The sequence below is a fragment of the Aotus nancymaae genome, unplaced genomic scaffold (genome assembly GCF_030222135.1).
Source record: "Aotus nancymaae isolate 86718 unplaced genomic scaffold, 86718_ANA_hifiasm-v0.15.2.pri h1tg000072l, whole genome shotgun sequence".
Classification (NCBI taxonomy): domain Eukaryota; kingdom Metazoa; phylum Chordata; class Mammalia; order Primates; family Aotidae; genus Aotus; species Aotus nancymaae.
The window spans coordinates 19,802,927-19,819,170 of NW_026988487.1; the positions used below are offsets into that span (position 1 = coordinate 19,802,927).

Consider the following 16,244-nt stretch of genomic DNA (forward strand, 5'->3'; position numbering starts at 1 on the left):
TTTCAAGATATTATCCAAGAGAAATTTCCCAACCTAACAAGGCAGGCCAACATTCAAATCCAGGAAATACAGAGAATACCACAAAGATACTCCTCGAGAAGAGCAACCCCAAGGCACATAGTTGTCAGATTCACCAGGGTTGAAATGGAGCAAAAAGTCCTACGGGCAGCCAGAGAGAAAGGTCGAGTCACCCACAAAGGAAAGACCATCAGACTCACAGCAGATCTCTCGGCAGAAACCCTGCAAGTTAGAAGGGAGTGGGGTCCAATATTCAACAACCTTAAAGAAAAGAACTTTCAACCCAGAATTTCATATCCTGCCAAACTAAGCTTCATAAGTGAAGGAGAAATAAAATCCTTTATGGACAAGCAATTGCCAAGAGATATCGTTGCTACAAGACCTGCCTTACAGGAGCTACTGAAGGAAGTACTAAACAGGGAAAGGAACAACCAGTACCAGCCACTGCAAAAATGTACCAAATGGTAAAGATTAACGATGCAATGAAGGAGCCACACAAATTCACAGGCAAAACAACCAGCCAGTAACAAAATGGCAGGATCAAATTCAAACGTAACAATATTAACATTGAATGTAAATGGCCTAAATGCCCCAATCAAAAGACGCAGACTGGCAAACTAGATAAAAAGTCAAGACCCATTGGTGTGCTATATACAGGAGACCTATCTCACATGCAAAGACTCACATAGACTCAAAATAAAAGGGATGGAAGAAGATTTACCAAGCAAATGGAGAGTAAAAAAAAAGCAGGGGTAGCAATCCTAGTCTCTGATAAAACGGACTTTAAACCAACAAAGATCAAAAGACACAAAGAAGGGCATTATATAATGGTAAAAGGATCAATGCAACAAGAAGAGCTAACTATCCTAAATATTTATGTACCCAATGCAGGAGCACCCAGATACATAAAGCAAGTTCTTAAAGACCTACAAAGAGACTTAGACTCCCACACAATAATACTGGGAGACTTTAACACTCCACTAACAATACTGGACAGATCAACAAGACAGCAAGTCAACAAGGATATCTAGGACTTAAACACAGATGTGGACCAAGTGGACCCAACAGACATTTACAGAACACTCCACCCCAAATCCACAGAATACACATTCTTCTCAGCACCACATTGCACTTACTCCAAAACTGACCACATAATTGGAAGCAAACCACTCCTCAGCAAATATAAAAGAGTGGAAATCATAACAAACAGTCTCTCAGACCACAGCACAATCAAATTAGAACTCAGGATTAAGAAAAGCACTCAAAACCACACAATCACATGGAAACTAAACAACTTGCTCCTGAATGACAAATGGATAAACAATGAAATGAAGGCAGAAATAAAAATGTTATTTGAAACCAAAGAGAATGAGGACACAATGTACCAGATCCTATGGGACACATTTAAAGCAGTGTCTAGAGGGAAATTTATAGCAATAAATGCCCACATGAGAAACAAGGAGAGATCTAAAATCAACACCCTATCATTAAAATTGAAAGAACTAGAGGAGCAAGATCAAAAAAACTCAAAAGCAAGCAGAAGACAAGAAATAACTAAGATCAGAGCAGAACTGAAGGAGATAGAGACACAAAAAAACTTCAAAAAATCAATAAATCCAGGAGCTGGTTTTTTGAAAAGATCAACAAAATAGACAGACTGCTAGAATAATAAAAAAGAAAAGAGAGAAGAATCAAATAGATGCAATAAAAAACAATAAAGGGGAGATCACCACTGATTCCTCAGAAATACCATCAGAGATTACTACAAACAGCTCTATGCACATTAACCAGTAAATCTGGAAGAAATGGATAAATTCCTGAACACTTGCACACTCCCAAGACTAAGCCAAGAAGAAGCTGAAATTCTGAAAAGACCAATAACAAGGTCTGAAGTCAAGGCAGCAATTAATAGCCTTCCGACCAAAAAAAGTCCAGGTCCAGACGGGTTCACAGCTGAATTCTACTAGACATACAAAGAGGAGCTGGTACCATTCCTGTTGAAACTATTCCAAACAATACAAAAAGAGAGAATCCTCCCTAACTCTTTCTATGAAGCCAACACCATCCTGATACCAAAATCTGGCAGAGACACAACTAAAAAAGAAAACTAAAGGCCAATATCCATCATGAACACTGATGGAAAAGTCTTCAATAAAATACTGGCAAATCAAATCCAACAGCACATCAAAAAGCTTATCCACCACCATCAAGTAGGCTTCATCCTGGGGATACAAGGCTGGTTCAACATATGCAAATCTATCAATGTAATTCATCATATAAACAGAACCAAAGACAAAAACCACACGATGGGCTGGGCGCGGTGGCTCACGCCTGTAATCCCAGCACTTTAGGAGGCCGAGGCGGGTGGATCACGAGGTCAAGAGATCGAGACCATCCTGGTCAACATGGTGAAACCCCGTCTCTACTAAAAATACAAAAAATTAGCTGGGCACGGTGGTGCGTGCCTGTAATCCCAGCTACTCAGGAGGCTGAGGCAGGAGAATTGCCTGAACCCAGGAGGCGGAGGTTGCGGTGAGCCGAGATTGCGCCATTGCACTCCAGCCTGGGTAACAAGAGCGAAACTCCGTCTCAAAAAAAAAAAAAAACCACATGATTATCTCAATAGATGCAGAGAAGGCCTTCAACAAAATTCAACAGCCCTTTATGCTAAAAACTCTCAATAAACTAGGTATCGATGGAACATATCTCAAAACAATAAAAGCTATTTACGACAAACCAACAGCCATTCATACTGAATGGGCAAAAATTAGAAGCATTCCCTTTAAAAACTGGCACTAGACAAGGATGCCCTCTCTCACCACTCCTAATTCAATATAGTATTGGAAGTTCTAGCCAGAGCAATTAGACAAGAAAAAGAAATAAAGGGCATTCAATTAGGAAAAGAAAAAGGCAAACCGTCCCTATTTGCAGACGACATGATCATATATTTAGAAGACCCCATCATCACAGCCCAAAACCTCCTTAAGCTGATAAGCAACTTCGGCAAAGTCTCAGGATACAAAATCAATGTGCAGAAATCACAAGCATTCATATACACCAATAACAAACAGAGAGCCAAATCATGAGCGAACTCCCATTTACAATTGCTACAAAGAGAATAAAATACCTAAGAAGACAACTAACAAAGGAAGTAAAAGATCTCTTCAAGGAGAACTACAAACCACTGGCTAATATCCAGAATCTACAAAGAACTAAAGCAGATTTACAGGAAAAAAACAAACAAACCCATTCAAAAGTGGGCAAAGAATATGAACAGACACTTTTCAAAAGAAGAAAATACACGGCCAACAAACATATGAAAAAATGTTCATCATCAGTGGTCATTAGAGAAATGCAAATCAAAACCACATTGAGATACCATCTCACGCCAGTTAGAATGGCAATCATTAAAAAATCTGGAGATGACAGATGCTGGAGAGGATGTGGAGAAAAAGGAACACTTTTATACTGTCGGTGGGAGTGTAAATTAGTTCAACCATTGTGGAAGACAGTGTGGCAATTCCTCAAGGATCTAGAAATAGAAATTCCATTTGACCCAGCAATCCCATTACTGGATTATAAATTGTTCTATCGGCTGGGCATGGTGGCTCACGCCTGTAATCCCAGCACTTTGGGAGGCCGAGGCGGATGGATCAAGAGATCAAGCGATCGAGACCATCCTGGTCAACATGGTGAAACCCCGTCTCTACTAAAAATACAAAAAATTAGCTGGGTATGGTGGCGCATGCCTGTAATCCCAGCTACTCAGGAGGCTGAGGCAGGAGAATTGCCTGAACCCAGGAGGCGGAGGTTGTGGTGAGCCGAGATCGCGCCATTGCACTCCAGCCTGGGTAACAAGAGCGAAACTCCATCTCAAAAAAAAAAAAATTGCTCTATCATGAAGACACATGCACACATATGTTCACTGCAACGCTGTTTACAATAGCAAAGACCTGGAACCAATCCAAATGCCCATAGACTGGACAAAAAAAATGTGGCACATATACACCATGGAATACTATGCAGCCATAAAAAACGATGAGTTCGTGTCCTTTGTAGAGACATGGATGAACCTAGAAACCATCATTCTCAGCAAACTGACACAAGAACAGAAAAATAAACACTGCATGTTTTCACTCATAGGCAGATGATAAACAATGAGAACACCTGGGCACAGGGAAGGGAACAACACTCACAGGGCTAGCGGTGGGGTGGAGGGGAGGGGAGGGGGGACAGCAGGGCGCAGGGAGGATGGGGAAGGATAACACCAGGAGAAATGCCTGATAGAGGAGACTGGGGCGGTGGATGGAGACAGCAAACCACCATGGCATGTATGTACCTATACAACAATCCTGCAGGATGCAGGATGTGCACATGTACCCCAGAGCCCAAATACAATTAAAAAAAAAAAGCATGCATCTAATAAGATTGTCTCAAGATGTATAAAGCAAAACTCTCAAAACTAAAGTAAAATATAAACAGGTATACAATAATATTGAAAGATATTAATACATTTCTCTCAGTAATTGACAGAATAAGCAGTCAAAACATCAATAAGGATATAGAAGTTCTAAACAACAGGATTAACAGGATACCTGGATCTTAATGGACATATATATAAAATTGTACCCACTAACTGCAGCATACATTTTTTTCAAGTACACGAAACATTAGCATAACAAAAATTGACTATACAGTGAGCCAGAAAGCAAGTATAAATACATTTCAAAGGAGCAAAATCTCATAGAACATATTCTCTGACCATAATGTAATTAAGCTAGGTATCGGTAATAAGATAACTAAAATTTTCCTATGTATTTTGAAGAAACACATTTCTAGTAGAAATTAGAAAATATTTTAAACTGAATAAAAACTATGAAATTATGTAGCAAAACTTGAAGGATGCAGCTAACTAGTACTTTGAGAAAAATTTAAGATCTTAAGTACTGTATTACAAAAGCAGGAGACTGAAAATCAATAACCTAAGTAGGTACTGCAATACAACAGAAGCAGCAAAAAAGTCTCCACAAAATTCCAAAAAAAGTAAATTAAATAATAAATAGAAAGACACTATGAAACAAAAACAAACAAACCTCTGGGAACAAATTATCAAAAAAGGAAAGGAGGGCATAAATAACACCAGAAAAAAAAATAGTGATACCACTGTAGATCCTGCAAATAGGATCCTCATAAAAATGTATGCCAAAGCTTCTTCTCTGATAAAACACCAAATGGCGGATGACGCCGGTGCAGTGGGGGTGCCCAGAGGCCCCAGGGGCCCTGGGATGGGGAACCGCAGTGGCTTCCACGGAGGTTTCGGCAGTGGTATCCGAGGCCGGGGTCGCGGCCATGGACAGGGCCGGGTCCAGGGCCGCGGAGCTCACGGAGGCAAAGCCGAGGATAAGGAGTGGATGTTTGTCACCAAGTTGGGCCGCCTAGTCAAAGACATGAAGAGTAAATCTCTCGAGGAGATCTATGTTTTCTCTCTGCCCATCAAGGAATCTGAGATCATTGACTTTTTCCTGGGGGCCTCTCTCAAGGATGAAGTTGTTGGTTTTTTTTTTTTTTTTTTTTGAGACGGAGTTTCGCTCTTGTTACCCAGGCTGGAGTGCAATGGCGCAATCTCGGCTCACCGCAACCTCCACCTCCTGGGTTCAGGCAATTCTCCTGCCTCAGCCTCCTGAGTAGCTGGGATTACAGGCATGCGCCACCATGCCCAGCTAATTTTTTGTATTTTTAGTAGAGACGGGGTTTCACCGTGTTGACCAAGATGGTCTCGATCTCTTGACCTCATGATCCACCCGCCTCGGCCTCCCAAAGTGCTGGGATTACAGGCGTGAGCCACCGCGCCCGGCCCAAGGATGAAGTTTTGAAGATTATGCCGGTGCAGAAGCAGACCCGTGCTGGCCAGCGCACCAGGTTCAAGGCATTTGTTGCTATTAGGGACTACAATGGTCACGTCGGTCTGGGTATTAAGTGTTCCAAGGAGGTGGCCACTGCCATCCGTGGGGCCATCATCCTGGCCAAGCTCTCCATTGTCCCCGTGCACAGAGGCTACTGGGGGAACAAGATCAGCAAGCCCCACACCGTCCCTTGCAAGGTGACAGGCCGCTGTGGCTCTGTGCTGGTGCACCTTATCCCCGCGCCCAGGGTCACTGGCATCGTCTCAGCACCTGTGCCCAAGAAGCTGCTCATGATGGCTGATATCGATGACTGCTACACCTCAGCTAGGGGCTGCACTGCCACCTTGGGCAACTTTGCCAAGGCCACCTCTGATGCCATCTCTAAGACTTACAGCTGCCTGACCCCTGATCTCTGGAAAGAGACTGTATTCACCAAGTCTCCCTATCAGGAATTCACTGACCACCTCGTCAAGACCCACACCAGAGTCTCTGTGCAGAGGACCCAAGCTCCAGCTGTGTCTACAACATAGGGTTTTTATACAAGAAAAATAAAGTGAATTAACATTGCAAAAAAAAAATGTATGCCAAAAAGGATATTTATGAACATTTTATACTAAAAATTTCAGAGTTAAACAAAATGGATAAACATTACTTACCAAAATGATTCACAAAATAAGTAGAAAACCTAACTAGTCCTATAGCCATTAAGAAAATTGCATGAATAATAAAAAATCTTCCCATAAAAACTCTTCAAGACAAATCATCAGACTTCTCCAAAATAATTATCAAGGTGAAAAACAATGAGAGGAAGAAAGAACCTACAAATTAACAGAGACTTTTAGTTATCACTTAAGTGCAGTATAAAGACTGTGTGTAGATGTTAATCCAAACAAAATTGAAAAAAATCTGAGACAACAATTAGACTATAAACTGAAAATGTGATGGTACTAATGAGTTATCAGTTTTTAAGGTGTGATAAGGTTTTGTGGATATATTAGGTAAAAGCAGGGGGTTTGTGTTTAATGGATTATGTGATATTTACAGGTGGTATATGATGTCTGGATGTGCTTCAAAATAATCCAAGGTGGGAGGGGGAAGGAAGGAGGGGTATGGTTGAAAAAAGATTGGTTCATATATTGGAAATTAATAAAGATAGCTAACAGGTATGTGGAAGTTCCCTATTCTGTTCTCTCTATATATGTTTACAATTTTGTATAACAGAAAGTTTTGAAAGAGTAAATCCAAAACCAACAAGGTATTCCATAATCTGGCCCCTCTTCCCTCATCTCCTTGTCTGTGCTCCAGGCACACTGTAATACCCCAGTCACACTTCTGCCTCAGGACCTTTTCAGGGGTCATTCCTTCTGCTTAGAACCCTCCTGTTCCAGATGTGCACATGTGGCTAGCTCCCTTGTTTCTTCCGACATCTCTTAGCTCTCTAGGTTCTTATCAGAGTGGCCTTCCCTGTCCACTATAAAATCACACACATGATTTTTTTTTTCCATTTCAATTAGAAACATAAGCTTCTGGGGAAAAGAAATCCTGTTCTGTTTACTCTTAATTCCCATCACCTAGAACTGTGACTTAACACATTGAATGAATATATTTACGTTGAATAAAAGTAAGTAATGAATTTAATAAAAGAATAAAAAACAAATATTTTAGAACCTATATGTTGTCAAGGTTTATGTAATTTACTTTGTATCTGTTTCTAATTTATGCTTCATCTCCACGATTTCTACCATGAAGAGATTAATAGGGTAACCTGGTCTTCTAACAGCCAAAACAGAATCCACCACAGCCTGAAAGAGAAGTGAATGAGAACAGTAAGTTCTTTGGACTACTAAAATAATCCAATGGCGCAAACAATCTATCACCAGACTAAGGAGATAAAAGCCTTCAGGATTCAAAACACAGGGCAAGACCAATATGTGCCACTTTATCGTGGACACGAATAATAACCAACGCCAACAGACACTTTACAGTCTAGAGAAACTTCGGAGATCATCAGGTCCAAACCTTTTATTTCACAGATAAGGCAATTGAGATAAGACCTTAAGAAGCTACAGTTTTAAAATATGATCTAACAGCTAGTAACAGGGCCAGGACTAGAATTCAGGGCTCCTTAACTGCCAAGTTAACTCTTTCTATCATATGAAGATTATTCAAACTTTTCCACCAAAGGACACCTTAATGGAAAAGAAGGAAATGTAATCTAAGGTAATAGCTCCAGTGTGCTGGCTATACTAACATAAAATTTTAAAGTCTCATGTTTCATCATGAAAAGCTTTCATGTCACCCCATAATGTGTTTAGCTCAACATGAAAATATAACGTTTCCCCCAAAAATTGTAAAGTAAAATTGACATTCCAGAAAGATATGTCTCATTTATTCTGTCACATATGACCAGGGATATACAATTTAAGAAGCATAGCACATCACATCTTATTGCTTAGCTCAGAAAATGATATAAAAATGACAAATTACTGTAGAAATTAAGAGCTAAGTTATAAGTACCCTAAAATATACATAAAGAAGAAAAACACTATCTTAGAGAGATTTACCTGAGGTGACATGATATTTGATTTTAAAACCAAATAATGAATTTAAAAAGGCATTGGATGTGAGAATATGAGTGTTTCTGCAACTCCAAAACAGAATGGGTGCCCTAGTAGCATGAAGATTCTGGGCCATTTGAGTACCCTAACAGCAGAAAACACAGCAGAGCCTTTCTTCTGACTCTGCTCATCAAGAAATTGCCCAATCTTAATCTGATTTCCCAAGTTGATTTTTTTAATGGTAAGGAGAATCGACCAGAAACAACTCAGGTATTCCAGCACATTTGGCATTTGTAGTTCTCAAAGTAAATTATTAAGATAGTATTCTGCTTTGCATGTCAATGTCTTGTGAATTTGTTTCCTCTGAATTTATCATTCCTGGGAAACAAATATATTCAAGTTTCAGAAACTACAAAGTTGAGAAACAATAATGATACCAAATCATTGCCACCTGTCAAAAGCCTTCCAAAATATCCAGCCAATCTTATCTTTATATAAAATACATTTTTTTCTAGAAACAAAATTTCACTCTGTCACCCAGGCTGGAGTGCAGTGGCATGACCTCAGCTCACTACAACTTCCCACTCCTGGAGTGATTCTCCTGTCTTAGCCTCCCAAGTAGCTGGGATTACAGGTGCCCGCCACCATGCCCAGCTAATTTTTGTATTTTTAGAAGAGACAGGATTTCATCATGTTGGCCAGGCTGGTCTCAAACTCGTGACCTCAGGTGATCTGCCCACCTTGACCTCCCAAAGAGTTGGGATTACAAGTGTGAGCCACCGTGCCCAGCCTATATAACATATATTCTACCGTTAGAAATAAACAAAACACTGGCTGGATGTGGTGGCTCACACCTGTAATCCCAGCACTTTGGGAGGCCAAGGCAGTTGGATCATTTGAGGTCAGGAGTTCGAGACAAGCTTGGCTAACATATTGATACTCCATCTCTACTAAAAATACAGAATTTAGCCGGGCGTGGTTGTGCATGCCTGTAATCCCAGCTACTCGGGAGGCTGAGGTAGGAAAATTGCTTGAACCTGGGAGACAGAGGTTGCAGTGAGCCGAGATTGCACCACTGCACTCCAGCCTGGGTGACAGAGTGAAACTCTGTCTCAAAAATAAATAAATAAATAAAAGAAATAAACAAAACAAATATACATTTCCAAGATGTGAATATTAATATATTAATATCTCCTATCACTCCCATTTCATTATATTGGCAACCTTATCTACAAGGTACACTGCTAAAACAACTATCTCATGTGTTACCTCACATAGTAAAATATGGACCTCTAGGTTTAAAAAGACCAGTATACCATTCAAGAGCTTCCACAGGAGATGATCCACAGGCAGCCAAACCTTTCCCAACTTTCAAGTCACATTTTTTAAAAGGCCTAGTATGATACTGCTGAAAATTACAAATACTGTTCTGACCACTCAAATCTAGTCTATAGGTAAGCCTATACAATAACTGTCTGTCTTCCATATTTTATGTCTAAACAACCACATGCAATACTTGATTATCTTACAGAAAAAGAAAACTATCACCATGCATTAGGCTATACTTGTTCTGAATGCAAAAGTTTAATAACATACCTCTGTTAACACATCAGCCAGTTCAGCATGAACTTTAGTTTGTAATGATGTTCTAGTTACATCTAAGAGGATTTTTCTTTTCATCTCCTTTGTCACTTTAACTTCCTCCAAAACTTCAAGTGCTTTTATCTTTGCAGTTTCAAATCCTTCAGCTATTATTCTAGGGTGCAGGCCCTGTTACATCAACATAAAATTATAAATTATAAAATAAGTCATCCAATGTAAAAGTAACCATCTTGTCTGATTAATATATTATGTCCAAAACGTTACTCACATTAATGCCATGAAATATAAGTGTATATAATTTATAAGTCATTTTAGTGCTTCATACTTGATCTCAAACGTACAGTAAAGCTGCAAGTCTAGTACAAAAAATTACAGAAGTCCTTTTCATTTCCAGAAATTCTGACTGCATTGTTGTTATGTGGTGCCCTTCTGAATGGGTACACAAAAAAAGATACGTTTCAATGCAGAGGAAAAGAACCATCATTGAATTGGGGAAAAGTGGCAGACAGAACACTGGTGTCTACCACTTCACCAAGTGATCAAAGTTAACCTTACAATAATGAGACAGACAGGCATCACATGCCTCCTGATACGATGCATTCAGTAGAACACAACACTTCTGTGGTATTCCTGCCCACAATCTATAACCTGAGTTTACTTGAGAAAATAGGCACATCCAAATTGAGGGACTTTCTACAAAATAACTGGCTGGTACTCCTTAAAAGTAGCAATATCATGAAGCGTAAAAGGTAGCTCAGGAACTAGTCGAGCTTAAAAGATACTAAAGGAACATGACAACTGAATGCAATGCATGAACTTAGATCTTTTTTTCTATAAAGAACACTATTAGTACAAGTGGTGAAATTTGAATAGAATGCAAATTAGATAACAGTCATGTATCAATGTGTTGATGTTATTACTAATTTCCTGGTTTTTATAATTATACTGCAATTATGTAATTCCCTGATTTTAACAAATACACACTGAAATATTTAGATCATGTCTGCAACATACAGTTTAGAAAAGAATATGTACACTGATACTAAGGAAGAGAACAGAGCAGGCAGGGAATGAGAGAAAAATACTTGAAGAATCTGGGTAGAAAGTAAACAGGAATTCTTTGTAGTACGCTTGCAACTTTTCTATAGGTCTAAAATTATTACAAAATTTGATAATATTTTTTGTTTCATAAAATAATACACAAACTTTGTGAAAGCCAGCACTTGGTTTAATTCATTCCCTTACTTCTTTTCTTTACTACAATAATCTTTAAAAGTTGGCATTGAATATTTGTGCTGGACATGACTCTAAGAGTTTTACATGAGTTATTTAATCCTCTAGCCACACTATGAAGTGGATATTATTTTTCCTATTTAACAGATGAGGAGACCAAGGGTTATAGGGATAATGTAATTTGCTTTAGATCACCAAGATAATAAGGAGTGAAACCAGGGTTTAAACCCATGAGACCTGACTCTAGAGCCTGTGTTATTAACCATTTTCAAAAATGTCTTCAAGCTAGGACCTCACAATCTGCCATTGGACTATTATGAAAACCTCTTGTCTAGACTCCCTTAAAACCATCCCCCAAATATTTAAAATGCCAATCTGGACCAGGCATGGTGGCTCACATCTGTAATCCCAGCACTTTGGGAGGCCAAGGCGGGTGGACCACGAGGTCAGGAGTTCGAGACCAACCTGGCCAGCATGGTGAAACCCTGTCTCTACTAAAAATAAAATAAAATAAAAAATTAGCCAGACATGGTGGCATGCATGTAATCCCAGCTACTCAGGAGACTAAAGCAGGAGAATTGCTTGAACCCAGGAGGCGGAGGTTGCAGTAAGCCGAGATTGTGCCACTGCACTCTAGCCTGTGAGATGGACAATGAGACTCCATCACAAAAAAAAAAAAAGAAAAATGCCAATCTGACCATATTAGTCATTAGTATGTTGCTATGTTTGGTCTATAATACAACTGGATGAAGTGTAAGCTTCTTGGTTAGCAAACTACATGCCCTCTGTGACCTGGCTCCCACTTCCCTCTCCAGCCTCTTCACTACTGTTCACATCACTTGTAATTCCAGCAACACCAAAATGCTTGTAGCTTCATACAACGCCATGTTGCTTGTCTTCTCTGTGGCTTTGCTTATTTTGTTCCTTCTGCCTGGAAAGCCATTCTCCTCACCCTTTGCTCTTTTGTCTGATTCATTCCTCCTCATCCTGAAGATTTAGCCTAGGCCTTACTTCCTCCAAAGAGTTCTTCCTGACTACTTTAGGCTGGTTTAGGATGCTCCTCCAGCCTCAGTGATTCTATCACATACTGTGCCCAGCTCTATCACTGTATGGCCACAGGGTTTCATAATGTCTGTTAGCAACTCATCCTTGCCAGACTCCTTTCTTCTTAACCCCACCCTAATTCAGTTTGGGTATCCCTCTCCTACCTGTGCTTTGGAGAAAGCTGATCTTATCGCCAGCTCAAGGAGTGGATCTTGATTAGTCTAAGTCAATTCCCCTAAAAATTGTTATTGGCTTGGGATGGACATAATACTAAAGTTGGCCCAATCTTACCAAAGAACGGACTTATGAATGGCTTTATCTTGCACTCTCCCTAATTTCCTCTGACAGTCCAGTCCCCTCCCCTCCCCTCCCCTCCTGTCCCTACGAGACTGGGTCTCACGCTGTCACCCAGACACCCAGGCTGGAGTACAGTGGTGTAATCATGGCTTACTGCAGCCTCCACCTCCTGGGTTCAGGTGATCCTACTGCCTCAGCCTCCTAAGTGGCTAGCACCAGATGCAGCATATCACAAAGCATAATTTTTTTATTATTTCTAAAAACAAGGTCTCACTATGTTTCCCAGGCTGGTCTCAAATTCCTAGGCTCAAGTGATCCTCCTGCCTCAGCCTCCCAAAGTGCTGGGATTACAAGAATGAGCCACTGCGCCCTGCCACATTATGCTCTCATAGTTCCTTGTGATGTCATAATGCGGATACATTATGACGTCATAATACATTGTGACGTCACAGTGCATGCTAATTGGCATGTCATCATATATTGTGACGTCATAATACATGCTCATGATACTCCAGTAGATGTGACACAAATTGTGGAAGAGGAATTGGTCATGATACCTGCAAGTTACGCTCTCATAGTTCCTTGTGATGTCATAATGCGGATACATGATGACGTCATAACACATTGTGACGTCACAGTGCATGCTAATTAGCATGTCATCATAAACTGTGACGTCATAATACATGCTCATGATACTCCAGGAGATATGACACAAATTGGGGTAAGATAAATTTGTCATGATACCTGCAAGTTACGCTCTCATAATTTCTTGTGATGTCATAATGCGGATACATTATGACGTCATAATACATTGTGACGTCATAGTGCATGCTAATTAGCATGTCATCATATATTGTGACGTCATAATACATGCTCATGATACTCCAGTGTATATGACACAAATTGGGGTAAGAGAAATTGGTCATGATACCTGCAAGTTACGCTCTGATAAATCCTTGTGATGTCATAATGTGGATACATTATGACGTCATAATACATTGTGACGTCATAGTGCATGCTAATTAGCATGTCATCATATATTGTGACATCATAATACATGCTCATGATACGCCAGTAGATATGAAACAAATTGGGGTAAGAGAAATTGGTCATAATAAATGCAAGTTACGCTCTCATAATTCCTTGTGATGTCATAATGCGGATACATTATGACGTCATAATACATTGTGATGTCATAGTGCATGCTAATTAGCATGTCATCATATATTATGACGTCATAATACATGCTCATGATACTCCAGTAGATATGACACAAATTGGGGTAAGAGAAATTGGTCATGATACCTGCAAGATACGCTCACATAATTCCTTGTGATGTCATAATGCGGATACATGATGACGTCATAATACATTGTGACGTCATAGTGCATGCTAATTAGCATGTCATCATATATTGTGACATCATAATACATGCTCATGATACTCCAGTAGATATGACACAAATTGGGGTAAGAAAAATTGGTCATAATACCTGCAAGTTACGCTCTCATAATTCCTTGTGATGTCATAATGCGGATACATTATGACGTCATAATACATTGTGACGTCACAGTGCATGCTAATTAGCATGTCGTCATATATTGTGACGTCATAATACATGCTCATGATACTCCAGTAGATATGACACAAATTGGGGTAAGAGAAATTGGTCATGATACCTGCAAGTTACGATCTCATAGTTCCTTGTGATGTCATAATGTGGATACATGATGACGTCATAATACATTGTGACGTTAAAGTGCATGGTAATTAGCATGTCATCATATATTGTGACGTCATAATACATGCTCATGATACTCCAGGAGATATGACACAAATTGGGGTAAGGGAAATTGGTCATGATACCTGCAAGTTACGCTCTCATAATTCCTTGTGATGTCATAATGCGGATACATTATGATGTCATAATACATTGTGACGTCACAGTGCATGCTAATTAGCATGTCATCATATATTGTGACATCATAATACATTCTCATGATACTCCAGTAGATATGACACAAATTGGGGTAAGAGAAATTGGTCATGATACCTGCAAGTTACGCTCTCATAATTCCTTGTGATGTCATAATGCGGATACATTATGACGTCATAATACATTGTGACGTCATAGTGCATGCTAATTAGCATGTCATCATATATTGTGACGTCATAATACATGCTCATGATACTCCAGTAGATATGACACAAATTGGGGTAAGAGAAATTGGTCATGATACCTGCAAGTTATGCTATCATAATTCCTTGTGATGTCATAATGCGGATACATTATGACGTCATAATATATTGTGACGTCACAGTGCATGTTAATTAGCGTGTAATCATATATTGTGACGTCATAATACATGCTCATGATCCTCCAGTAGATATGACACAAATTGGGGTAAGAAAAATTGGTCATGATACCTGCAAGTTACGCTCTCATAGTTCCTTGTGATATCATAATGCGGATAAATGATGACGTCATAATACATTGTGATGACACAGTGCATGCTAATTAGCATGTCATCATATATTGTGACGTCATAATACATGCTCATGATACTCCAGTATATATGACACAAATTGGGGTAAGAGAAATTGGTCATGATACCTGCAAGTTACGCTCTCATAATTCCTTGTGATATAATAATGTGGATACATTATGACATCATAATACAGTGTGACGTCATAGTGCATGCTAATTAGCATGTCATCATATATTGTGACATCATAATACATGCTCATGATACGCCAGTAGATATGAAACAAATTGGGGTAAGAGAAATTGGTCATAAAAAATGCAAGTTACGCTCTCATAATTCCTTGTGATGTCATAATGCGGATACATTATGACGTCATAATACATTGTGATGTCATAGCGCATGCTAATTAGCATGTCATCATATATTGTGACGTCATAATACATGCTCATGATACTCCAGTAGATATGACACAAATTGGGGTAAGAGAAATTGGTCATGATACCTGCAAGATACGCTCTCATAATTCCTTGTGATGTCATAATGCGGATACATGATGACGTCATAATACATTGTGACGTCATAGTGCATGCTAATTAGCATGTCATCATATATTGTGACGTCATAATACATGCTCATGATACTCCAGTAGATATGACACAAATTGTGGTAAGAGAAATTGGTCATAATACCTGCAAGTTACGCTCTCATAATTCCTTGTGATGTCATAATGCGGATACATTATGACGTCATAATACATTGTGACGTCACAGTGCATGCTAATTAGCATGTCGTCATATTCTGTGACGTCATAATACATGCTCATGATACTCTAGTACATATGACACAAATTGGGGTAAGAGAAATTGGTCATGATACCTGCAAATTACGCTCTCATAGTTCCTTGTGATGTCATAATGTGGATACATGATAACGTCGTAGTACATTGTGACGTTACAATGCATGCTAATTAGCATGTCATCATATATTGTGACGTTATAATACATGCTCATGATATTCTAGGAGATACGACACAAATTGGGGTAAGGGAAATTGGTCATGATACCTGCAAGTTACGCTCTCATAATTACTTGTGATGTCATAAT

General features: G+C 39.4%; 2 protein-coding genes across 2 annotated transcripts in view; one reads left to right on the forward strand and one right to left on the reverse strand.

Moving 5' to 3' along the window:
• Positions 1 to 10,243, reverse strand: part of CCT6B (chaperonin containing TCP1 subunit 6B) — a 34,156-nt gene extending 23,913 nt beyond the window's left edge. The window contains 2 exon segments of the mRNA XM_012449425.2: positions 7,620 to 7,723; positions 10,076 to 10,243. Coding sequence (XP_012304848.2) covers positions 7,620 to 7,723; positions 10,076 to 10,159 — 188 coding nt within the window. The 5' untranslated portion in view covers positions 10,160 to 10,243.
• On the forward strand, positions 5,250 to 6,454 carry LOC105715047 (small ribosomal subunit protein uS5-like). The gene is made up of 2 exons (XM_064367450.1): positions 5,250 to 5,564; positions 5,879 to 6,454. The coding sequence occupies exons 1-2, from the start codon at positions 5,250 to 5,252 to the stop codon at positions 6,449 to 6,451; spliced, it is 888 nt and encodes a 295-aa protein (XP_064223520.1). The 3' UTR covers positions 6,452 to 6,454.
• Positions 10,244 to 16,244: the final 6,001 nt, after the last annotated feature.

What these genes read in the sequence shown, in the direction of transcription:
- LOC105715047 (XM_064367450.1), top strand. Translation starts at nt 5,250, where the DNA reads ATGGCGGATGACGCCGGTGCAGTGGGGGTGCCCAGAGGCCCCAGGGGC. An exon ending in GGGCCTCTCTCAAGGATGAA is followed by an intron (nt 5,565 to 5,878) that starts GTTGTTGGTTTT and finishes GCCCGGCCCAAG; the next exon opens with GATGAAGTTTTGAAGATTAT.